Source organism: Miniopterus natalensis, chromosome 7 (assembly GCF_054644295.1).
Source record: "Miniopterus natalensis isolate mMinNat1 chromosome 7, mMinNat1.hap1, whole genome shotgun sequence".
NCBI classification, from domain to species: domain Eukaryota; kingdom Metazoa; phylum Chordata; class Mammalia; order Chiroptera; family Miniopteridae; genus Miniopterus; species Miniopterus natalensis.
This window is the reverse complement of record NC_142087.1, coordinates 35,730,050-35,756,007: the sequence shown is the minus strand read 5'-3', so window position 1 is coordinate 35,756,007 and position 25,958 is coordinate 35,730,050. Positions and strand designations below refer to the sequence as shown.

The 25,958-nt window shown below is 44.1% G+C and overlaps 1 protein-coding gene across 5 annotated transcripts; it reads right to left on the bottom strand.

Moving 5' to 3' along the window:
* Positions 1-1,817: 1,817 nt before the first annotated feature.
* On the bottom strand, positions 1,818-21,278 carry ADNP2 (ADNP homeobox 2). Of its 5 annotated transcripts, none has more exons than XM_087818929.1 (5): positions 21,238-21,278; positions 20,527-20,737; positions 14,274-14,394; positions 7,181-7,270; positions 1,818-5,110 (listed from the first exon to the last, which is right to left on the bottom strand). In XM_087818929.1, exons 2-5 carry the CDS (start codon positions 20,553-20,555, stop codon positions 1,835-1,837), a joined length of 3,516 nt encoding a protein of 1,171 aa, XP_087675055.1. In that variant the 5' UTR covers positions 20,556-20,737; positions 21,238-21,278; the 3' UTR covers positions 1,818-1,834. The 5 variants fall into 5 exon arrangements, with proteins under 5 accessions (XP_087675055.1, XP_087675058.1, XP_087675056.1 ...); XM_087818932.1 differs by having other exon boundaries at positions 14,340-14,394; XM_087818930.1 differs by having other exon boundaries at positions 21,234-21,258.
* Positions 21,279-25,958: the final 4,680 nt, after the last annotated feature.

The window sequence follows — 25,958 nt, the reverse complement described above, 5'->3', positions numbered from 1 at the left end:
TGCTACAGTTCAGCAATGCACAGGACACTCACCCCAACAAGTTATCAGGCCCAAAATACCAACAGAAATCCTGATACACATGACTAAAAAAAAGGTGGGTTAAATCAGACAGACAGCAACCTGCCCTCCTCCACCAGGGCACTAAGGAGCAAAGCCTCCAGAGAGCAAACTCCTTCTGGACAGTTTGGTGGCCACTGTACAGACGTGTCAAGAATACCTAGCCACATCTATTTTGTGAACCTGGTCAGCAGCCAGCCTTCTGGGTTATGCTGCCTTATTTCCACAATGACAAGTAATGTTCTTTTAGAAAATAAATGTGGTGTCTATTTCCACTCTGAGATTATTCCTGTGAGTCACAGTGATGTTTTAACTGTTAAAAGAATTAAACAGTTCTGTTTATAGTGGTATAACAAATTTTAATTCAAAATAGACACTCTGAAAACAATAGGTAAAAAAAAAAAAAAAATAAACTTCAACAAGCTCTTTTTGAATTTACAACAGAGTACACCAACAATCACAGACCAGTTTCACAATTGCCCCAAAAATGCACATTATAGGAATTACATGCAAATATATTTTAAATCCATATATAGTAACATTATCTTATTTCCCAGAGACTGTCATATCCTCTGAATATATTGGACAGGTCCCTCTGCTGTATGTCACCAGCAATAAATATGACTCAAGGTTGGTCTCCATTACTGGTTCTGGTGCTTTAAGTTCTTCTATTCTGTGTTGTTACGTGAAAAAACCCAAGGTTTAACTGTCCAAAGAACAGTAACAGAATGGAGTCCGTTCGCTATACCCATCCCATTAGCCAGACACTGGGTTACAGAACGCCCATCTCCCCAATACCAATACCCTGACTTCTAGGAAACTGTCAAAAATTAATGGCCCAACCATGGAACTTAGCTCTTGGTCTACTGACTTCCCCTTGTCCCTGAAAACCTATGTTTACATTTCATTATCCACACTCAGGGGTAAAAGTTTTATTCCTGAGTAATACGGTCCTTCCCTTTCACTGGTTTATGAATAGTTAGGTCAGTAGGAGAGTCTGTGTGTGTATTTTCAATATTTATTCTAAAGGCACTAAAGATTTATTGTCTTACCTTTGAATGGAAAAATGACATCACCATATCAAAAAGGGGGAAGTCTACACTGAAAATAATTACTTTATTTGTAAAATAACTCAACCTATGAGCTAAAATACCAGACTTCAGGTTCAGTATTTTTTTAACAAATGAAAACATTTGGTTTTCTGTGAGTTATGATCAAAAATGGCTAAGAAAAACCTAAAAAAAGGTAAATGAAAATTATAATCTAATGAGCAAATATCTTACAAAAGAAATCAGTGTAGTGAATGCCATGCATCCTTAGAGCCGCACACGTCACAAGGGTCTGTGCTCACTTCTCTAAACATTTACCACATCATTTGCAGCTACATGTGAAGCTGAGGGAGATCAAAGCTTTAATTTGCAGTTAATTAAGTATTCAGAAACAAGCTGAAATTTCCTTAAATGAAAAAACAAACATGTAGATTTGTTATTATCATAGGACCCTGACACTATTGGGAAAACAAGCCGTGCACGAAATATCAAAAGATTTACTTTACTCAACAGAGGAAAAAAACTAAAAATGTGACAAAACCCAACTGCAGGGAATTATAACCTTGAAAGAACTATCACTTCTTCATATGAAGTCTTGCTGAGCACCTGAAATACATCTAAAGAGCAGCATAAAGACCACTGAAATTGATTAGTTCAACATACAGTGAAGAAAATAACTTCTTTTTAAATCTCAATTGAAAAAAAGTACTAATTTCCTATTTTTTTTTTTACAAGTTTTGTGGTTCATACTCAAAGTTCAATCTGTGTTTAACATTTTTAAGTTCAGACATATCAAAGCCTAAAAGGACAGAAGGCTTGTGACTTTTTATTGCTTTCATGCAAATATATCTTCTTTTCCCAAAAAATGAAGCCACATCAATTTTCCACACCCACAAGAGTGAGGACAGCAGCTCTATTTCCTTTTTACTAGGATATGGTCTCTTGTGGAAATAATCTTTAAGAAATTGCTTTTTTTCTTCATAAGAACGGTCTTCATATTTTTTGGGATTTAATGCTAAGATCTGAAGAGCGTCATCATTAACAAGGGGTCCCTCCGTCCTGCTTTCATTCCTTTGTCTTTTAAGAGGCACAACACTCGTTACCTTCTCTGGAGCCGGGGGCGCATCGGTGTTTATGGCCAGAGGTCGTTGCTCCCCTTCCCGCTGGTCTTCTGCCCCAAAGTGGCCATCAGGCAGCTTCCTCTTTACAGAACAGCTGGAGTCGTGCAGCACCTCGCCATTGACCAGAAGTAGCTCACTGTTCTCAATGAAATTCGGCTGGACTTGCAGGTCCGAGCTGCTGTCCTTCGGGGCACTTCTGCAGCGCAGCAGGTGGATGGCGATGGCCGCCAGGGTCATGTTTCCAGTGTAAACCCCACAGCAGTGGATGCACTTGAAAGCTGGGGATTTCAAAATCGTGTGGACTGTTGGTGTGATGTGGTGCCTGTCCTTCAAATGGAGTTCATACGCCTCGGTTGTCACAAAGGTGCCAAAGCAAAAAGGGCAGGTCAACACCTGTTTGCTGGGGCCCCCAGGTGCACCCTCCATCTGAGGCCTCACCTTAATATACACGGGCACAAGTGACTTGGAGTGTATCCCAGACAGTATTGCCAAGTAGACTTCCCGCTCCCCCAACTCTTCCTTTGGCAACATGGTAATGAAATCAAGATGGGGAAACAGCAGGTTGCCATTGGCATCAATATCCAGTTGGAAACCTTTGTTACTATAATCCACAGGTACCTTCTTCTTCCCCAGGTGCATGGTCCTACTGTGCTCTGAAAGGCCTTTGATGTCATGGAAAGTGCGCGGACAGAACAGGCACCCCAGGCCGTGCATCAGCAGGTGATGGATGAGCTCTTCTTCCGATACCAAGCATTTACAAGAGAGGCACCGAACTGTCTTCTCTCTCATCCACTTTAAAAATGGTGCACATGCAGCCAGTTTTTCCGGCTCCAGCTTTTCAGCTGATTTGGACTCACTGTGCTTATGTGCCACTTCCATATGGACCTGGTAGACATTGGAAGGGAAGAGCTCATTGCAAACGGGACAGGTTTTCCATTGCTTTGCCTGTTTGAGCACCGGGCTTGCCTCGGCTACGGAGGAGGAAGGCTGAATGAATACGTTTGGAGCTGCATTCACCACCACTGGGGTAGAGGGCATGCCAGCCATAGGACTGGCCATTTGTGAGGCTGTGCCTGACTGCAGGAGCTGGATAGGCACCTGGGGTGCAGTGACACCTGCAACGCCTCCAGGTGGCACAGGCAAAGTGACAGATACCGGGGCAAGCGTGTATGTGGGAATGCCATTCACCTGCTTCCCTGTAGGTATCAGCTGCCTGAGAATGGAGCCTGATGTCAGGAAAGTTGTGTTTTGTGAAGCACCAGGTCTAACTGGCTGATTGGCAGGCAGAATGTTGGTATTCACAGACTGATTAAGTTGCAGGACCCCAGGCCTCACTGGCTGGCTCACAGGAAGAACTCCTGACATGACCGGCTGGCTGAGATGCAGCACACCAGAATTCACACCCTGGTTCCCAGGGAGAATGCTTGACGAGACTGTCTGGGTGGGAGAAAGGAGCCCAGGTGGAACCACCTGGCCTGCAGGGAGAACCCGTAGGGGGACAGTCTGGCCAGGAGGAAGTGCCCGTGATGGGACTGTGAGCCCAGGGGGAAGAACCCCAGACGGGGCTGTCTGGCCAATGGGGAGAACCCCAGATTGGACCATCTGGCCAGCAGGGAGAACCCCAGAAGTTGCTGTCTGTCCTGAAGGAATAACCCCAGCAGGGGTCATTTGGCCTGCAGGAAGGACACCTGATGGGATAGTCCGACTCACAGAAATCATCCCTGGAGAGACTGCCTGAAGAACACCAGGGGTGACAGAGGGACTGACAGGAAGGACGGTGGACCCAACAGGTCTGTTTACTGAAAGAACTCCAGACCCAACTGGTCGGCTTATGGGCCCAACAGGCTGGTTGAGAGGTAAAACCCCTGGGCGGATGGTCTGGTTTATGGGGAGGACACCAGTTCCAGCAGACTTACTGACAGGTCCAACTGGCTGACTCAAGGGCAATACAGGAGGGTTTGCAGACTGATGAAGTGGGACTCCATGAGAAAGGAAGACAGGCTGCGGCCCTGAGGGTGGCACAGTGAGGCTGCTCTGGCCCCCAGGCAGGGGACTGGAGACCAGAGTCACGTGGGACTGGGCAGAGGCAGGCGGAGAATGGGTGAGGCTTCCAGAAGTACCCGAGGCCACCGTCACTGGCTGGACTGAGCCCTGAACTGGCTGGACTGTGGTCTGGCTTTGACTGTTTGGTGGCAAGGCGAGATGAAAACAAGGGGACGTGGCGGCGACACCTGGAGCGCTGCTGCCTGGTGGTATGGTCAAGTGTGCAGCTGGTTTGGGAGCAATATGCATTTGCTTCAAAAGTCCAGTCTTCCTAATATGCTCTGAAATCACAGACCTGAGCTTATTCTCCAAATCCCTGTGTATATCTGATGTCAAAATATGATACATCAGCGCATCCTGACTGCTGGCATTGGCGTTGCACTTTTTACAGTAATACTTGTCAGAGGATGGCATTTTCTCCGTAGAAGGGGGATCGTCAGTTTTGGGTTGCTCACCCATTTCCTCAGTTCGCAGGCCAAAGTAGGAGTTAATTAGGTGGTGAAAATGGGCCACCAGCACGTGCTTCTTCATGCTGTAGTACAATGTGTTTGAAAAGTTACATTTTAAACACGTAAAACTGATGACGTCACTCCTGGACGACTTAGTCTCCCCCAAGATGTTCACGGTGTAGTTCTGCACTTTCCGAACAGGTGCATGAAACATTCTGAAGTGCCGTCCCACCACTTTGGGCTGAGAGGAAAATACACAGTTTGGGCAGGGGATCACCAGCTCCTGGTCAATTTCGTCTTCGTGGTAGCGATGTAAATGATTTTTGAATGAAGTAAGCACTTTTGTGGAGTATTTACAGAGGCCACAACAGTACGGCTTTGTTCGATATCTCTGTTAAAAGAAAAAGCCAAGCATCATTTAATAAAGCTATCGGATGCAAGCTACACCCTCTACCGTTCACAAGTATATAACTCTTTCTCTTCTAACATGCTAGATAATTTAACACTATCACCCCTCACAGAATAATGTGAGTTCTAAGCCAGGGCATAATTTGTCTTAAAGGGCCAGAGAGTAAGTATTTTAGGCTTTGTGGGCCACCCAAGAGCTTTGATGGCAACAACTCAGTGCTGCCTGGTAAGAGAAAAGGACCCACGGGTGACATGAACTTCCATGAGCATGACTTTGTGCCAATAAAACTACAGACACTCATTCAAATTTCGTGTCATTTTCACATCACAAAACAATATTCATCTTTTTCTTCTCAAACATTTACAAATTTATTCTTAGCTCATACAAACACATCATGTGAACAGTTTCCAAACCATCCACTAAAACCACAAATCTCATTACTTAGTCCTATACTGTGAATTAACTGCTTCATCCTATTTCTCCAATGTTGTTTTTACTCCAAATTCTAAAACCTCTCCAATTTTTCTACAAATAACCTAACTTGCAAATTGTGAAACCCATCCTTATTATCTTTTATTTCCCGTTTCTATTCTTAGGGAAGGTAAGAGCCAAATGGACAATGCTTAGCAAGTGTAAGTATCCAATAAACTATGTAACAAACAGTAAGTAAAAAGGGACTGTCCTGAAGTCACCACAAATAACCCTGAGGTAAGTTTCAGGCCACAGAATACAGTGCTGACAACATGGAATTCCTCCTTAAGGCACACGAGGGGGAATTCAACCAGCCTAGGGCCTAAGAACAGTCACTTGAACCATCCTGGCCAACAGAGGAGTGCAATGCAGTAAACCACTGGTCTGTGATGATGGGAGAGGAGTGCACCCTCTGGTCTCATGAGTCTCTAGATTCTGGAGCCGTGAACCACAGGATACCTGGCCCTGGTGCCACAAAAGAGGAGGGTGAGACCTGGACAGACTGGACACTCCATCAAGGTCCCACCATGGGCTGTGCAGACATCGTCCCATGTGGGGACACTGCTCCTTGCTACACGGATCCTTCCCAGATCTGCGCTCTCATGATCAGTCTCTCTCACACCACACAGTGTCCCCATTCTGTGACTGTCACCTATCTCTCTCCTACTCATGCACTTTGTCCTCTTGGGTCACAGGTCAGAGAAATCAACCAAACACATTCAACAACATGTCACTACTTCTCTGCAATTAGCCAAACCCCAGGTTCTGGCATTTCTGGTAGGATCTATAATAAACCCAGGGCTAAAAACCCCATTATTTCAATGATTCTGAGAGACTTGAGAGACTTCAAGATCTCTGAAATCTGGAAATATTTTACAACTGATGGCTCTCTGGTGCACAGTTCAAGTGAAGTATGACTTTAGTTTCATTAGGGGTTCATTAAAAAATGGTGTCTTTTTTTTTTTAAATCCTCACCCGAGGATATTTTTTCCATTGGTTTTGGGGGGGGGGGGAGGAAGGGAGGGAGGGAGGGAGGCAGGGGGGGGAGAGAGAGAAACACAGATGTGAGAGAGACACATCGATTGGTTGCCTCCCCCATACGCCCTGAGACCAGGGCTGGGGATCCAGCCTGCGGCCGAGTTACACGCCCTAACCAGAATCGAACCCCAAAAATGGTGCCTTATATTCAATGAAATACTGTATTGAAAAGCAAGATACTCAGCAAAAATTACACTCAATGAAAGAGCCAACAGAACTAACAACTAAACATTATTACCTGTTAGTGTGGAACAGGTCTCTGGGCTGGGGGAAAACGTTTTAACTGTGACACCAGAAATAATCATAAAAGGGAAAATAATAAACTAGGCTTCACTGACGTAAGCAGCTTCTGCTCTTTGAAAGATACTATTTAAAAAGGGAAAAGAGAAGCCCCAAGCTGGGAGGCAGTACTTGCAGGCCACACATCTCACCTCCTCCCCATTCGTCCATTAGCAGCCCTGGTACAGGTGACATCCCTCAGAACTGAACAGACCGTAACCCTCAGCTTGAGGAAACAGGAAAATCAAATACAAAAATACATACCACTTTCTTCCCAGAAGGTTCCCAGAGAGAAATATCGCCCCATGATGTGTTATAAAAGTACTTCTCTCCAGGATCAAAGCCTTTAAGGTCCTTTGAAAAAGGGAGAAAAAGAGGGAAATGATTATACAATTCCAGCAAAGAAAGAAATATTTACTCAGAGCCTGACAGGATACTTGGCACCTAAGAAATCTACATGGGAAAGTGAAGTGAAAATGCAGCCCCTGAGCAAATTGTGACAGAGCCATAAAGTATGAAACCTGCGGAATAATCCAAGTTAAAATTATAGTTTTATAAGAATAAACAGATGACATTCCCCACAGATAATTTTTAGAAGAGAAAAACCTCAGGAGCATACACCACCTTCCACCAGAGTGAGGACTTTGGAGGAGAATTTCAGGTGCTGAGAGTATGAAGTACGAGTTCCGAGTGTGTGAGGCATCGGCCACGGGGAGGGCCAGGTAGACGGGGAGAGTGTGGCAAACGTGGCAGCAGAGGAGGGGAGGAGGAAGGGGACGGGACGGAGTCACTGGGAACCTAGTAACGGATGTGATGGGGTGTCTGGACTGCGTCGTGGTTCAAAAAAACCAAGTGTAAAAAAATTTTGGGGGGGAAACTGGAGAAATCTGAATATAAACTGGGTAATAGGTAAGATGAACATTTATTTAATGACACAGAAACATGAAAGTAACAGAAAAAAGCAAAGTAATATAAAAGCATGATCAACATGCACTCACTGTGTAAAGACTGCACACATGCACAGGGAAGGCTAAACAATAAGATGTTAAGAATGGCAATTTCTGAAGGTAGAAATGTGGCATTTAAAATTTTATTTTCTAAAAAAATAATTACCTGTATTTTCTCTTTCACAGTTTATATTACTGTTTTATAACAAATAAAGGTCATTTATTTTTAATCCTCACCCGAGGATGTTTTTTAATTGATTTTCTTAGAGAGTAAGGAAGGGAGAGAAAGAGAGAGAGGCATTGTTGTGAGAGAGAAACATCAATCAGTTGCCTCTCATATACACCCCGATGGATCAAACCCGCAACCTTTTGTGTACGGGACAATGCTCCAACCAACTGAGCCACCTGGCTGGGGCAAAGGTCTTTTTAATACATTAAAAAAATATTAGTTAAGCCAGAGAAAGATAGTTAATATAACCACTGTCTCTGAATATGCCTGTGCTAATACGCTGCTTACCAAGTCAATTCGGAACTAGAGAAAAGTACACATTATTACCAGGATTTAAATTGGAAATACTATGTTGTGAGTTCTGTAACATACAGAAGTACGATGTAGGACAACAGCATCGAGGCTGGAAGAAGAAAGCACACTGCTCTTACATCACAGGTGACGCAAGCAGTCTCATATGAGAAAGGTAAATGAAAGCAGAGCTAGTAAGCCAATAATGGAGATGAAAATGGAATTATAAAAAATATTCAATCCAAAAGAAAGCAGAAAAAGAAAAAAAGGAACAAAGAACGGAGAGACAAGTAAAAACAAACAGCATGGGAGATTTGACCCCAACCCTATTGATAATTACATTAGGTAACACGGGCTGCTAACTTTTTCTGTAAAGAGCAGGTAATAACTATGAAGTCTCTGCCAGCTATGCAGTCTCTGACACAGCCACCCATCCACCATTGTGCACCAGAGCAGCCAGAGACACTATGGAAACACTGACAAGCACGGCTGTGTTCTGACAAAGTTTATTTACAAAACAGCCAGATTTGGCTCATATTTGGGGCCATAGTCTGCCTCCCCCTGTACAAAATACTCACAGACTGTCACACTGGGTATAAAAACAAGATCCAACTATATGCTCTCCACAAAAATCCCACTATAAGTATAAAGACATAGAATAAAGGTAAAAAAATGAAAAAAGGTATGTCATGCTACCACTAATCAAAAAAAAAAAAGCTGAGGAGCTACAGTGATATCAAACAAAGGAGACTTCAGCCCGGGAGAAAGAATGTTAATCTGGATAGAGTCACCTCATGACGATAGTGGGATCTATTCTTCAGGAGAACCTAACAATCTTAAATACGTTGCCCTTTAAAGAGTTTCAAAATACATGAACAAAGCTGATTGAACTGAAAAGATAAATAATTAAATCCAAAATTACAGTTGGAGACTTCAACACGGCTCTCTCAAGTAGAACAAGCCCACAAAATCAGAAAGACAGTGAAGACTGACCACCACCAACCAACTTGACAAAATGATGTTACAGAACTCTCCACCTCCAAAAGCAAAACAAATTCTCTTCAAAAACACATGATGTTTCCCAAGAGGGACCTCCTGCTGAGCCGCAAAGTAAGTCTCAATATATTTAAAGCACTGAGATAATTATAAAGTACGGTCTCTGACCAGAGCGAAATTAAATAAATCTATAACAAAAAGATACCTAGAAAAAAAAACCAAATTTCTACAAATTAAACACATTTCTAAATAATCCATGGATCAAAGAAGAAATCACAAGGGAAATTAGGAAATATTTTAAACTGAATGAAAATGGAAACAATGAATCAGATGTTGTAGGATGGAGTTAAAGCAGTGCTTCAGGGGAATTTGTGACTCTAAATACTTAAGAAAATAAAGAGCCCGGACTGTGTGGCTCAGCGGTTGAACGTCAACATAGGATCCAGGAGATCGGGGTTCAACTGCTGGTTAGGGCACATGCCTGGGTTTTGGGTTCGATCCCCAGCGAGGGGCATACAGGAGGCAGCAGATCAATGACTCTCTCATCACTGATGTTTCTCTCTCTCTCTCCCTCCCTCTTCCTCTCTCTGAAATCAATAAAGACATATTTATTAAAAAAAAAAACACAAAAAACAGTGATCTAAACTGCCATCTTAAGAGATCAAATTTTTTTTTTAATATATCTTTATTGATTTCAGAGAGAGGAAAGGAGAGGGAAAGAGAGAGATAGAAACATCAATGATGAGAGAGTCATTGATCGGCTGCCTCTTGCACTTCCCCAACTGGGGATCGAGCCTGCAACCGGGGCATGTGCCCTAACAGGGGCTCGAACCGCGATCACCTGGATCCTAGGTCGACGCTAAACCGCTGAGCCACACCTGGCCGGGCAAGAGATCAAATTTTAAAACTTAAGTAGAATAGAAATAGACAACAGAGAAAAATCAAGGAAACCAAAACCTGTTACTTTGAAAACATCAGTAAAATTGATAAACTTGTGTTCAGACTGAAGAAAAAAAGGAGACATGAATTACCAGTGTCAGAATGAAGACGGACCATCACTATGGCTCCTATAAGTACTGAAGTAACATAACAACTTCATGCCAATAAAGCTGACAACTTAAGTTGTAATGAACAAATTCCTTAAAAGAAGACAAGCTACCAAAGCTCACTCAAGAAAAACTAGATAACCTGGTATCTAGTGAAGAAACCGAAGTCACAGTTAAAAACCATCCCACAAAGGAAACTCCAACTCTAGATGAGCTACTACAGTCAATGAAAACTTCAGGCCATATCCCTCCTCATGGACACAAATGTAAAAATCCTTAAACAAAATATTGCAAATCGATCCAACATATAGAAAGGACCGAGTGGAATTTCCCTGAGGAATACAGATGGTTTAAGAGTTTTGTTTTTTAAATCAAACCATGTAATTCACCATATTAGATTTAAAAAGTTATCTTAATGGATGCAGAAAAATCATTTGACAAAATTCAACAACCAGTCATACTTTTTGCTTTTAGCAAAGTGAGAATAAGGAACTTCCTCCACTGAAAAACAGACCTACGAAAACACAGCTAACCCTCACACTGTTAACAGTGCAGTCACACAACTGGTTTGGATAAAGGACTAGTCACTTCCTATAAAACTGAACATACAATCTTGTACTTGTATACCTAGATAATTTCCCAAGAGAAATCAAAACATGTTCACAAAACTACTTTTGTAAAAATATTTGTAAGAATCTTATTCATAATAACCCAAACCTGGGGCAGCCTCGTGCCCACCACCAGCAGAAAGGATCAAGCAGCTAATCATCCATGTAACAAGAAGCGACTCGGCAACAAAAAGGACCAATCACAGACGGCACCACAGAGATTTCCATGGAGTAGATATGATTTGTTACATAAAACTGCACAACAGGATAATCTAACCTGCAGTAAAAATTTCAGAATAGTGGTAGCCAGTGGGGTGGGGGCAGGGACTGACTAGAAAAGGGCTTGAGGAACCTTTCTGGAGTGATGGGCTTGTTCTAGGTCTTCACAGGGACTTGTATTACAGGCGTAAATGCATGTTGAAACCATCATTTACAGAATTAAGGTGCATTTCACAGCATATAAAGTCCCCTCCCCCAAAAAATGGCAAACCAAGACTAAACTCTGGTTAGTGACATGTATGCTAAAAGAATGTAAGGGTAGAGTGTACTGATGCCTGGAACTTTCTTTGAAATGCATAAAAAAATAAGATAGAACAGCCCTGGCCAGTGTGGCTCAGTTGGTTGATTGGCATCCAGTGCACCAAGTCCAGGTAGCGGGCTTGATCCCTGTAAGGGGAGGGCAGGAGTCAGCTAATCCATGTTGTGCACTCACATAGGTGTTTCTCTCTCTCCCTCTCCCTTCCTCTCTCTAAAAATCAATTTAAAAAAAGAACAGTGGGTGGAGATAGATACATATGTTAATTCTGTAGAATTTCAGTGGTAGATAGATGGGTTTTCATTGTATAATCCTTTCAAGATTTCTGTAGGGTTAAATTTTTCACAAGAAAACACTGGGAAGGGAAGCAGAGCAGGAATGTTGTATCACAGGAGAGGAGGGAAAAGAGTTCAAAGGAAGGAATGCTTCCCAGACTGTCAGAAGCAGCATAAAAGAGCTAGGAAGAAACTATTATTAGAAAATAAATGAAAGGTATTAACAATATTTCAATTTATTTTTGTAGATAAGATTTAACAACAGGATAAAAAATTTTAATCTATTTATACAAATATAGGTCTCCCAAGACTGCCATAGGGGCTTCCCACATTATCAATGGAATTTCCTCAATCTCCACACACACACTTGTGTTCTTAGCTTGTTGTTTTTATACTCTGCAAATATCACTTATCTATTAGTAATAGACTATGTATCTACCATCTACCTTCTCAGTCTTGTATTCAAATAATTACCCTGCTTTCTCCCTCATGAAAGTCATAAAATACGACTTATAGACAGAGCTGCAAAGAACTCTGGGAGTTCTTGTATTTTAAGACTGCTCCTGGGAAATCGTCTACATAAGAGGTTCCTCTTCCGGATCTCTCCCATCCTTTTATTTCCAAATGGACTTTCAGTCAGCCTGTTATTAAAAGTAGTTCCCTACCTGGGTTTTACTTTCATTGATTCATTTTTAAAATGTTTGTTAAAAATACATATAGATTTGTTAAGTGTCTATGTGCCAGACACAACTCTGATCACAGGTAGTACAGCAGATAACCAAACAATGAGGTCTCTGCTTACACTCAAGTGTGGGACTGTGAGTCACTTCAGGCACTTGAGAGCTTTGAAGAAAAACAGAGCAGGTAGCAGAACACAACACAGTGGGAGAGGGTAGCTTCCTAGGCAGAAGGGTTCTCGTGGTGAAGACTGAGCAGAGCACATTCGGGGTCCTGTGGAGTCACATCTGTCTACCTGCTGACCATCAATGAGAATCCTGGTGACCATTAGTCTCTCACATCAGGCTGCCCTTTAAGTAAATAAAATCAATCTGGTTGAAAGTCCGAGATTTGAAAATTAAGAAACTGAACTGTTCATAGGCCAATAATACTTTGAATTAAGTTCTTCACAAGTTTAAAAATTTCAAAGCAGACATGGTCCGTATTTCATAGTTATGAATAGAATATCAATGGCTGGCTATAAGGCTACAACAGCAAGCCTTATTTAACAATTTTTATTTCTTTACTAGATGTGCCATCCATATATTCTCAAGTTATAATACAACTTATCAGTAGAGTGTGACTGTGGCCTTAATTTTTAAACTTTTGTAAGATTGATTATATTTATACGTCATAAAAAACAATACCCTATCATATCTTGTATGCATCCCCATTTATTGATTACTCTAACAATACTGGGAAATCAAGTTAGGGTCTTCTTCTGCTAAAGTAATAAATAATTCAACACATTTGCCTCAAAGATCAAAAACAAATACACAGTTAACCCTTGAACAACACAGGGGCTAGGGGTACCGAACCCCCACCCCACCCCACTACCCATAGCCAAAAACCTACATTTTAACTTTCAATGCCCCAAAAGCATAGTTTCCCTGAGCCCCTACAGGGGATTGGGACCCCCTGCAAATACCAAAATCTGAGATGCTCAAGTCCCCTCTTTAGAACAGCCTAGATCAATGCATACCGTTGGCCCCCAGCATCCACGATCCCCAACCACAGATCAGAAATCCTGTTTTTGATCTGCAGTTGGTTGAACCCGTAGATGTAAAACCCAGGGATCCAGAAGGCTGACTATATATTTATTGCAAAAAACTGTGTACAAGTGGACCTGTGAAGTTGAAACCTCTGTTGTTCAAGGGTCAACAGTATTTTAAAACTAATGACTAAAAACAGCTTACATACTCAGTGTCTGAATGCTTTTATGCTTTATTTCTGGTATCTGAAAATGTCCTTTGTGTACAGTAAAAAAACTTGAAACAGCTGCCCAGCCGGGCATGGCTCAGCGGTTGAGCATCGACCTAGGATCCAGGAGATCGGGGTTCGATTCCCGGTCAGGGCACATGCCTGGGCTGTGGGCTCAATCAATGACTCTCTCATCATTGATGTTTCTCTCTCTCTCTCCCCCTCCTTTCCTCTCTCTGAAATTAATAAAGATATGTTTAAAACAAAATAAAAAAATTTAAAAAAAAAACAAAAAAACTTAAAACAGATTAAAACAACTCAATTTAAGTCAGAAAGGCATAAATAAGAACTAATGATGCTCTCAGGGAATCATTTCAATTATTAGCAATTTCCATCTTGAGGAATCGTACCCATTCTTCAAAAACTTCCAGTTCAAATCTCAGCTCCAAAAAGCCAACCCTAGCATCTCCAGGACCACTGTCTGCTCTTAATTTGTTACTGATGTCCTCTTACCTTCAGCAACTCCTTGCAGCTGTCAAGCCCTATATCCACAAGAATGCCCTTCACCTTTTTTCGTACCTTCCTGATGCTGTCAAGATTTTCCACAGGAATTTGAAACATTTTTGAAATTTTCCTAAGAAGGAAAGAAAACAAAACTGTAATAAGTAAGAGGGTTGGTAAAACACTGAGAGTAATTTTCAACATATCACGCTGGTTATTTATATACACACAAAAGAATGAAGCTGCACCCTTTCCTTATATCATACACAAAAATCAACCCAAAGATCATACGCCTCCATCTAAGAGCTAAAACTTTAAAACTCTCAGAAAAAAACAAAGGCATTTAATCTTCATTACCTTGGATTTGGCAATGGATTCTTAGATATGACACCAAAAAACACCAGCAACAAAAGAAAAACCTAGGTAAGTTGGATTTAAAACTTTTGTACTTCAAAGCAAAGCACACAAAAAGTAAAGAGAGAATGCACAAAATGGGAGAAATTTTTGCAAATGGTATTTCTGATAAGGAACTTATACCTGGAATATGAAAAGAACTTTGATAACTCAATAATTAAAAAATCAATAACTCAACTTAAAAATGGGCAAAGGATCCGAAGAAGTAGCTACTATACAAATGGCCATTAAGCACATGAAAAGATGCTAAACATTAGCCATGTGGAAATGCAAATAGAAACCACAATGAGATATGTCTTTACGTCTACAAGGTTGGCTGTAATTTTGAAAAAGAACAAGGGCTGGCAAGGATGTAGGGAAACTGATCGCATGTTATGTCACTGGCAGTAATGTAAAATGTACAGCCACTTTGGAGGAGAGTCTGGCAGTTCCTCAAAAGATTAAACACAGAGCCACTACATGAGCTGGCAATTCCACCAGAGAGAAATGAAAGCCATGCATCCAAACAAAAACTTTACCAGAATGTTCATAGCGGCACTATTCTTCATAGCCAAAAGGCAGAGATAACCCAAACATCCATCAACTGAAGAATGGATAAGTAAAATGTGGAGCATTTATAGAATGGAATATTATTTGGCCCTGAAAAGAATGAAGCACTCACACAAGCTACCATGTGGATGAGCCTTGGGGAACGTGATGCTCAGTGACAGAAGCCAGACACATGGATCACACGGTCTGATTCCATTTACAAGAAGTGTCCCGAGCAGACGAATTAGATGTAGAGGCAGCAGGTACAACACTGGCTGCCTAGGGCTGAGAAGATGATGGCTGAGGGGAGGCTGAGGAGAACTGGGAGATGATAGCTGAGGGGAACAATTTCTTTTTGGAATAATGACAATGTCCAAAAACTGTGATGATGGTTGCACAACTCTGCAAGTACACTAAAAGCCGCTGAATTGTACACTCTAAATAGGTGAATTATATGGTATGCAAATTACATCTCAATAAACCTGTTTTTAAAATATCTGAAAAGGCATAAAATTAAAATAAGCCCTGTGATACTTGACTGAAAAGGCAGAGGTGTGACCTTACTGCTTTCAATACATACATAAAAAAATAAATGAGTGTGATTTCCATAGCTCTGCCCACTAAAAAAGCCTAGAAGCAGTTACACAGCCCAGTAGCAGTGAGCACTCCTCGGGCCCAAATCTTAATTTCTAAATACCACTTTCCATTAAAAGGAACCAGGGTTCTTTGGGAAAATGGCTGATTCAAGGACTGGAGCATGGAAAAGACAAGCTTCTCCTAGAACATCTTGTGCCAGAAATAAGGAAGTTGGTCGAAGAATGGTGAGACATATCAAAAGGACTCGAACGAAGCCAGCTTGAAGAAGTTCCCACAAGCCAAATATGGGGCAATCTGGGCAGCAAATAAATAAATGATGACAGTAAGAGATTACAGCCTGTGGCACTGAATTTTCCAAAGATAATGCAACAATATCTCCCATCCCATGTGCTCGTCTTCTAATAGGATTCTGACACTCCTTCCAAAAAGTAAGGGCGTCTATGCCCCCACCTCATGAACCTGGGCAGAGCTTTATGGCTGCCTCACCCAATATAGAATGGCAGAATTAATGCCATGTGACTTCCAAAGCTAGACCATAAAAATGCCACACTGCTGCCTGTTCTCTGAGGACTATCACGTTTGGAATACAGACATGATGTTGTGAGGAAGCTAAACTAATCCAGTGGAGAATACATGGAAATGTTCCACATCAGCCACTAGATGTGCAAGTGAAGATGCCTCTAGGGTCCCTATCAAGTCAACCCCAGCCTTTGAGTCTTCCCAGACTGAGGCTCAGACATTGTGGAACAGAAATAGCCATTTACTTAACTCCTGCCTGAATTCCTGACCCAAAGAATTATTGAGCTTTTTAAATAAAATGTTTTATTCTACAAAGTTTTGGGGTAGTTTGGTATACAGCAATGATAACTAAAACATAACCCACTACGATATAAACTTAAGTCCATGGTGTTATAATTAAATAAATTGAAAGCTTGATGAGAAATGGAATATTTACATGCTTCCCAACCACCTACCCACAAAATACTTAATAACTAAGAAAAAAGAATAACTCACAGAAGTCTGGCAGACAAGCCCAAATAAAGAGACATTGTAAAAAACAACTAGCCTATAACATTCAAGTATCCAATACAAGGTAACACTACTCACAGTAGCCGAAATGTGGAAACAATACACGTCCATCAAATGGTGAATGGATAAACAAATGTGGTATATCCATACAACGGAACACCATTTGGCAATGAAAAGTAACTGGGTACTGACACATGATACAACATGAATCTCTAAAACATGATGCTAAGTGAAAGATGGATGCAGAGGTCTTCATAAAGTCTGACCCCACTTATAAGAAACCTCCAGAAAAGACTAATCTATAGAGATAGAAGGTTAGTGGTTGGCCAGGGTGGGAAGAGGTACTGACTGCAAGTGTTTAGGTTTGGGAGAGGAGGGATGCTAGAAATGTTCTAATAGTAGATTGTGGTGATGGTTGTACAACTCTGTAAATTCATTTAAAAATCAATGAATTATACACATTCTAAAAAAGGGTCATGGAAGGAAAACTAAGGAAGTGTTCCAGATAGAAAAGAAACTAGGTAACTAAATATAATATGCAATTCTATCTAAATTCTTTTACTGTAAATGTTATTGGAACTGGCAAAACTTCAATGGTAATAATGTATTGATTTTCTGGTTTGATGGTTATGTTCTGGGTATGCAAGAAAATGTTATTTGTAGGAAATACACAATATGTGGGGTAATGGGATGGCATCTTGTTTGGCAACCTACTTTCAAATGATTCAGGGGGAAAAGTTCTTTGATTGTAGTTGCAACTTCCCATAAATCTCCAATTATGTCCAAAAAGCGGGGGTTTTTTGTTTGTTTTTTAAATATGTCCTTATTGATTTCAGAGAGAGGAAGGGAGAAGGAGAGAAACATCAATGATGAGAGAGTCACTGGTCAGCTGCTTCCTGTACGTCCCCTACAGGGGAGGGGCTCTAGCCCGCAGCCTGGGCATGTGCCCTGACCAGGAATCGAGCCTCAATCTCCTGGATTACAGGTAAATGCTCAACCACTGAGCAACACTGGCCAGGCCAAAAAAAGTTTTTTTAATGTGTAAGCTATAAAAGCTAAAAACAAAATCAGTTAGTTAAATTTGAGTTAAAGAAACACCAGGTAAAATAATGATTGTCAATTTTTTATTATTAAAACAGTAACTTTTAAAGATTGACAATATCCACTAGTAGTGAAGGTAAGTAGAAAAACTGTAATTTCTACATGTTTACAGAGAAATTTGGCGGTATCTCCCCAAGATTTTAAATGACAATTTCTATGAGTCAGCAGTTCCACTCTGTACCCCTCCTTTAACCCTCCCCAAGGATAAATTCAGTGCCCCTCTTAGGAATCCCCAGAGGAACCAGTTTATACATTTCTCCCATTGCACTCACCTCACTATGTTGTAATTACCTATTTATATATGTTCCCTATTGAACTAAGCTTCAGGGCAGTAATCACATTTTATTTGCGTGGCTGGGCCTATCACAGAGCATAATACATAGCAAATGTTTACAATAAATGAACAAAAGGGGTAAAATAAAACCATAAGAATCATGAGACGTGGAAAGGGCTATGGAGGTTCAAAATGGAATGGCTATGGAGGACTGCAGAAGTGGAGCCCAAGGTGGTCCAGGTGAACAGATCAGCATCAGAAATGATTGAGGTAAAGAAGGAAAAGTCTGAATATATATGGCAAAAGGTAAATTAAGGCAAAAAGGGAGACTGGAACTTAACAGGGGCTGGGGGGACAGGGAGGGTTAAAATGTAAGGAGGAATTTGGGGTGGGTAATAAGGAAATACAGTTTTTGAGATGCTGATCCAGAATGGGTAAGTTTTCAGACAAGTTATCTACATGAAGAGTATCTCAGGTTCAGGAGAAGGGTTTAGACGATCACTTAGTATTTTAGAACTCAGTAAAAGTAATAAAATTATTATAAGTAAAATGCATTGAATTGAGTTCCAGCCTTCAAAAGCATCTGTCAAGAGCCTCATGATGGCTTTCTTAAAAAAGTATGTACAAGGCCACTTTCCAGCCCAGACTGCCTTCTTTAGCCAGAGCAAGGATCAACAAAAATTTCTACTCAGACTTTCATTTCCTCAAAGTCCCATTACCCTCTCTATCCTAAAGAAGCCAAATTTATTGTTTGCAAATAAGTCTGGCCTTACCTACTAGCAAGCACAGATCTTATTACAGGGTTGGGAGAAGCACAGACAACAGGGATTGGTGGACTTGCCGAGAAGCAGTTTTGGGACTGGCTGATTTCATAGGCTGGTTCCTGGAAGCTACTGCAGAATGGCTGACTCAGGAGGAGGGGACAGAAATAAGGCTGTGATTGGGCAAGTTTTAAACAGACTCTAGTTACCTATTCAAGACTTAGGAACAGGACCAAGGAATTGTCAGTCACCTCTCTTAAATTTGGAGAATAGGAAATTTTTATTTTCAAATATTAAGTGCCCCCATTCCCTCATCATTGTTATTGTGATTCCCCCAAAACAAGCATAAAAAAAGTTTCCCTTTTTAGCAGTTTGCTAACTGTTTAAGGATAACAAAAAATAAAACATAGGTAAATTATAAAAGTTTCATAACCTTTCAAGAGCCCTGGTCTACTGCTGCCAATCACTGCGGGGAAAAGAAGCTGAGTTTTACCATACTTTTTCCATCCCAAAATACCATACTTAATCCATTCCAAGATGCAAGATTCCATACAAAATGCTCAGTGGACTAACCAGGAAAAAAACTGTTTTCATTTATAGATCCTCTAATGATGCTGTTCTCCATGTATCTTTAGTACTCAGCTAAATCTGTACATCTGTAAAAAATGTACATCAGGAAACCGCAGTCTAATGCAGCTACACTAATCTATCAACTGCAGTTCACAGGAAATTATCTTTAATTTCATGGGTGGGATAGACATGGGCCTACCAAAAGCCCACTGATCTGTACAAGAACATCTGCACTGAGTTTGCTATGGCTCTAATTCCAAAAATCTAAATGAAATGTCCCAAGCATTGAAATACGGGGCTTTAAAAAAAAAACACCAAAAACACAGACACACATATTTGTGTGCCATACATGAAATATTCAGAAGGTCTGGATTCCAAACGCAGGAACATCCCTTAACAGACCTGTGGCCTTCAGCAAGTCATCAGACTTCCCTTTCCTCATACAAAACACACCGCCCTAACAGGTGTGCGATGGCAGAGTGGAGGGCACGCACAATGTTGGGGACTTAGCTCCTCAAAGTGACTACAACCATAAGCTCACCAACAGCATGTTGCAAACCTGGGCTCAAATTAAAGAGGTGTCCCAGGACTTCTTCAGCTGAAAGTCTTGGCACGTCCGCATAAGCGATCGTGGATCCTTAACCCTAAACCCAGCCCTCACACTCTTATCACCTCTCAGTGCACTGAGCGTGTCCCCCCATGTGCGTCCACCCTCCGCAGCAGCTCCGGTCGGCTGTCTAACGCAGACCTGTCTCTCCCACGCTGGAAGCACCCGCGATCGGCAGAGCTCCCCTCCAACCGAAACACGAAGTGGGCGCACTACGCGGCCAGCTCTCCCGAGCAGCTCTAAGTCATCCAAAATTACTTGATCCAACCAGAGAAGAGCGCGCGCCGCCCGCCCCTGTGTTTGCGGGGGTCCCCCCGCCCCACACGCTCGCCGCACCAGCGCCCACCCGCACTCCAAGCCCTGTTACTTGGTAAACCTGCGCACCTTCCCTTCACAGCGAGCTTTGACGGCATTCAGGCAAGCCGCTCATTCAAATGCAAAGAAAATGCTTAAAACACTTGGTGTGCCGCTCCGCAACTGCGCACCGCTGGAACTGGCAGTTACAACTTCTGACATTCCACAGCCAAATGTCGGCAGAAATTTTGCAAACGACCCACGTCCACGCAGCCGGCAGCGGCACCGGAGAACTTGAAATCTGAAGGCCAACACGTGCATGTAAGTCACCCGTCGCAGCGCGCGCCCAGGGGCCCGGGGCCGGCCGTCGGCGCGGGTCGGGCGGCGCTTCCTTCGCGCGGCAGCGGGGGGCGCGGCGCGGCCCAGTCGGTGACTCGGGCCGCTCGGGCGAACTGGGGAAGCCCGGGCCGCGCGGGGAGCGCCCCGCAGGCGCCGCTCGCCCCACCCGGCCCGCCCCCCGGGCCCAGCGCCCCCGCGCCCCTCTCGGCCCCCCGCCCGCCGGGCCCCACTCGCGGCCCCGCGGCCCCTCCCCCTACCCGGCCACGCCCCGCGGCGACCACCCCGGCCCACGTGACACGGAGGGACGACCCGGCACCGTTCGGGGCGCGAACCCGCCGCCGCAGGACGCCGCGGGATTCGCGAGGCCGCCGCGGGTGTGGGCGGGGCGGGGCGGGGCCGCCGCCGGGACTGCGCGGACCCGCCGGGGGCGTCGTCGCGGGGCCGGACCGGGGGCGTACCTACCGCTGGGCGCCCGGCGCGCCGCTGCGTCCCCCGCCGCCTCTCGCCGCGCCCCGCCCCGTCGGGGCCCGCGCCCGCCTCCGCCCCGCGCGGCGGGACCCCCGCCTCGGCGCGCGCCCACCCCCGCGCGACCCTGTCCCCTCCTCCCAGCTCGGCCAGAAAGAGAAAATGGCGCTCGATTTGCCTCCGGAAGTGACGCACGTCCTCATTTGCATGCCGGTGCAACCAGCCAATGGGATGAGAGGGTGCATGGGACCCCTGGGCCGGGCCTCACAGGCCCTTTGGGGCCCCCACCTAAAGCAGGACTGGAGGCTCTGGGGTGGGAGTGGGGGTATCCTGCAGGCGCCCCCTACCTGGACACCACTCCTGCCACAGTGGACTGGTCCCTCACCAGCATCTGCAAACTCTCGTGAGAGTTTGAGTTGATAATGACGTCATTGAAGGGGTGGGGCAATTGTGTCATCAACCACGTGGCCAATCACGTGAGCTCACCAGAGTTTTGACCTCATTTGCATGGAATGGGGGTGGAGCTAGTGACTGCAGCAGGAATGGGTGGCCCCGCCCACACCTCAGAGCCAATGGGAAGCCAGCTGTGATGGGAGCCCTGCCCTGCCATTGGCGAGCAGGAATGGCTGAGACTCTCACCCCTGGGCCCTGGTGGGCGCACCCTGGGGAGCTCCCTGGAGGGCTCTCCTGACGATTCTTTTAAGACAATTTATGTCACACCTTGTATTGAGAATTCTGATTTTTAAGTTAAAGCCACTATATGTTTCGTAGCTTAATTACATACATTTGTAAAAACTCCTAAATGGCCGTAAAATTCACTTTTGCCCAGATTTATTAAATATTGTGAAGCAATAGTATATTTTTCGGAATGAGTGAAAACACGGAGGAGCAGCTTCCGAATGGCCTTGGGCCTTCGAGCAGTGAGTCCAGCGCCCACGGGAGCGGAGGCCTGCAGCCCAGGGGCAGGTGCGGGGCAGACGCCCTCGCCGGCCTGTCCGGGGCGCTGCTCCCGCTCCCTGGGGCTCCCGGCAACACCGCCCCTCGCCTTCCTTTTCGGGGCCGGTCCTGCCCCGCTGCTCCCAGGCTTGGTCTCCAGCCCCGCACGCCCATTCCCAACAATGGTCCTACCTCGGAGCTCGTTTCCGAGGCGGTGTCCGCGCACCTTCGCAACCAGCCGTCCATCGCGGGACCTCGATGTCCAGTCATCCTGCCCCCGGCCCCTCTCCTGGTACCTTCAGCTAAATTTTAGTCTAGTAACTAAAAGCTTAACAGGCACCAAATAAATTTCTGATTTATCATAATTGAAGAACAGCTTGCCCTTTTTATTTATAAATTGTGATTTCATTTGATAATGAATGACAGGTGTAATTGGGTACAATATTCCTATATATCTCAGAGAAATTACGGGTGTGATGGAAAATAAAGCCAAAGCCTCCCAGTCCGCTATACTCCAATGAGAGCGTTTTATCACACTTCTCCAAGGAGCGCCTCTGCTCCCTCCACTGCTCAGCTCCTCACCCTCACCACCCTGAGGAAACGCCTTGGTCACCAGGCCCCCACTTGCTGAACCCAAGAACAGGCTTTGGTCCTGTCTGTCTGTACCCTCTCCCTTTCCTCGAGTCCTCTCCTCCCTGACAACTCCGAAACATGCCCTTTAACCTGCCCCGACCCGTCTGACGGTTCCTTGAGCCTTCATCAGCTCCGCTTCCTCAGATCTGCCTGAGCACTGGTCTCCAGGACCCTGCCCACTCACGTTCATTTTCAACCGTATTCACTTTCCGTGTCCATGCACCAGGCACTGTGCTGGGCATTGGAAATCCCATGCCTTTCATCTATTACTCTGCATCACGACCGCAGATTCAAACTTCATTATTTAAATTCCAACTCAATATATCCACCTCTTCCCTAAGTTTCACTTCCATTTTTCTGGCCACCAAGTGGGTGTCTCAGGTACCCCAAATTCAAAATGTTCAGAACTGAATTCATCAACCCCTCCTCAACAGGCTCTCACAATAAGCAGTGTGCTTACCTAGTCTTTATTTTCACCATTTCCAATTCTCCCATTTTACATCCTAAATATTTCTCAAACCTGTTCCCTCCACTGCAGCCCTAATGCCAAGTGTACCTGCAGGTCGCCTCCTGGCTGGAACACCCACACAGGCACCGACCTACCTTACCTCCAGCTTGGGTGCCCCAGATGCGTTCTCCAGTCAGATATAGCAAGAAGCACGTCAGACCCTGTCATCCCAACCCCCATAGGATCAAGTCAGAGGTTCAGGATGGCTACCAGCTCTCCAAGACGGACCAGTCCCAGCCCATCTCCTGCGCCAGAGCGTTTGTTTATCGAATGTCCTCCCTCCCCACCACCTGAACTAATTTCTATGCCATTGCCATTCAAGGCTGAGATCTGCGAGCCTCTCTTCCAGAAGAATCTCCCTGACACCACCACCACACACACAAACATGACACGACCATGTGGTGGGCAGTTGATATTCCAGAACATGCTGTGTCTTCACTGTTTTATCTTTATCGGCTAATGTGTTTACCTCAGGGGGTGCGACACCAGCAGGGACCATGTCTTCTTACTCATCATGTTTCCCTGATGCCTAGGTTACTTTAATATGAATAAACGTTTTAATAAATATAATAAGATTTTAATAAATTTTGAATGAAGTTTTCCTTCAACATCTTATACAATTTTTTAACATACTGAAAAGTTAACAATTGTACAGTGAACACCATCACCTTGATCTTACAATTAACATTTTGCTGTATTTGCCATATCACCCGGCTATCCAACTATTCATTTCTTGATTCATCTTTTTTGGGGGGGATGCAGGGAAAGAAAATTGCAGACATCAGTCCACTGTGTGCCTAAACGCTTCAGCATGACATTTAAAGTTGCAATCAACAGCTTTGCTGCTGAAAGGATGTTCCCTCCCTACCACAGAAGGGATGACAAACATGACTCAGTGGGACTGGTCGAGATTATCCCCCCACGGTGTGTCTGTGTGTGCGTGTGTGTGTGCGTGTGTGCGCGTGTGTGTGTGTGCGCGTGTGTGGAGGGTGGAGGGATTTGGGGGGAGAAAAAGAGGAGCTCAAGGGCACAGACAAGAGTGCAGTGGTTGCAGGGTTGAGCAGGTGGGTGACGGTGGAAGAGGGTGAAGGGGGATAAATGGTAATGGGAAAAAATACATTTTTAAAAAAGATTATTCTCAGGATTCAGGAAAACGCATGACAGAGATGTCATCAAATCATTCTAAATCAGAAGCTAGACCTGAGGGTGTACCTGCTGGACACGTCACTGCACATGAAAGCTTGTTCTGCCTTAACCTACGAGGGTCAGTATGAGCACTGATGCTTTGATCTCAGTTGTTTGGTTGGGACTGAAAGGGAAAATGCCATGCTGCGCCTTTCCTACTCTATCATCTCGCTCCCCCTATAATCGGCATCTGCATTTGTTAAGATAACCAACCAACATACAGACAGCAATCTGGGTGACCACAGAACAGAGACAGACCTTAGACTGGCCCCAGAGCCTGATATATCAGCCCACCTTTGTGAAAATTAGAAAACGGGTAAGCCCTGTGGGCATGTGCTGCCCTGAAGGCTCTAGCTTTGGGATAAAAGTGCTGCTACAAAGTGCCAGCCACGCATCGGAGTGCGGACCAGCGGGCGGGATTTCAGCTCCTGCTTCCCTGCCTCAGCTGGTTTCCATGTAGCATATGCACACTACACAACTATATTCAACAGAGACCACTGTACGCATGCTCATCTACAATAAAATAAGCTGCTAAGATTAATCTAAAACCACTGAAATTTTTATAGAAAGGGAGGCATTATTTATGAACTTATACGTACTCTTGCCCTTCTCACCTCTGTTCTCCATATGCTTTGTGTGTGTCTACTTGGTGCCAAGCAGACAGTATGAGCAGAAAAGTAGGCTCAATCCTTGCTTTCCTAGAGCTGAAAGTCCAGCGGGGGAGAATGTCATTAGTGAAATAACTATACAGTTAAAGTTTAATTGTAAGCTGAGGTAAATGCTTCTAGAGAAGGTAGGCTCTCCAAGAATCTATGAACAAGAAAACAGATCTAGACTAGCAGTCTTGAAAAGTGACAACCAGCCCGGCCAGGTGTGACTCAGTGGTCGAGCATCATCCTAGGATCCAGGAGATTGCTGTTCGATTCCCGGTCAGGGCACACGATTCCTGAGTTACGGGCTCGATCCCCAGTGAGAGGCGTGCAGGAGGCAGCCGATCAATTGATGTTTCTCTCTCTCTCTCCCTTCCTCTCTCTGAAACCAATAAAGATACATTAAAAAAAAAAAGTGACAACCAGAAGGACAAGTAGACATTAGCAGATCAAAGCAGTGAGGTGGTCAAAGGAGATGTCTCCAAGCATCTGGAACAGCCCCTGTAAAGGCCCGGTGCCTGGAGGGAGCAAGCCACAGTGAGATGGATCAAAGAAACAAGAATGACTGGAGTGCAGGTCACAGGAAAGAAAAGTTATGAAAGGAAACTAGGGACAAGATCATGAAGCTGTTCTGGCCTTTTTAAGACCAATGAGTAGCCAATGAAGTGTTTTTAGTGGGTGGGTTGATAGAAGCAGATTTGCGTTTGAAAAGTACAGCTGGCATTTTTCTTAAAAAATAACTCCGAGCCAGAGTACCACTGAATCTGTACAGAGCCATACAAACTGAAGTTCTGCCTCTGAGGTGT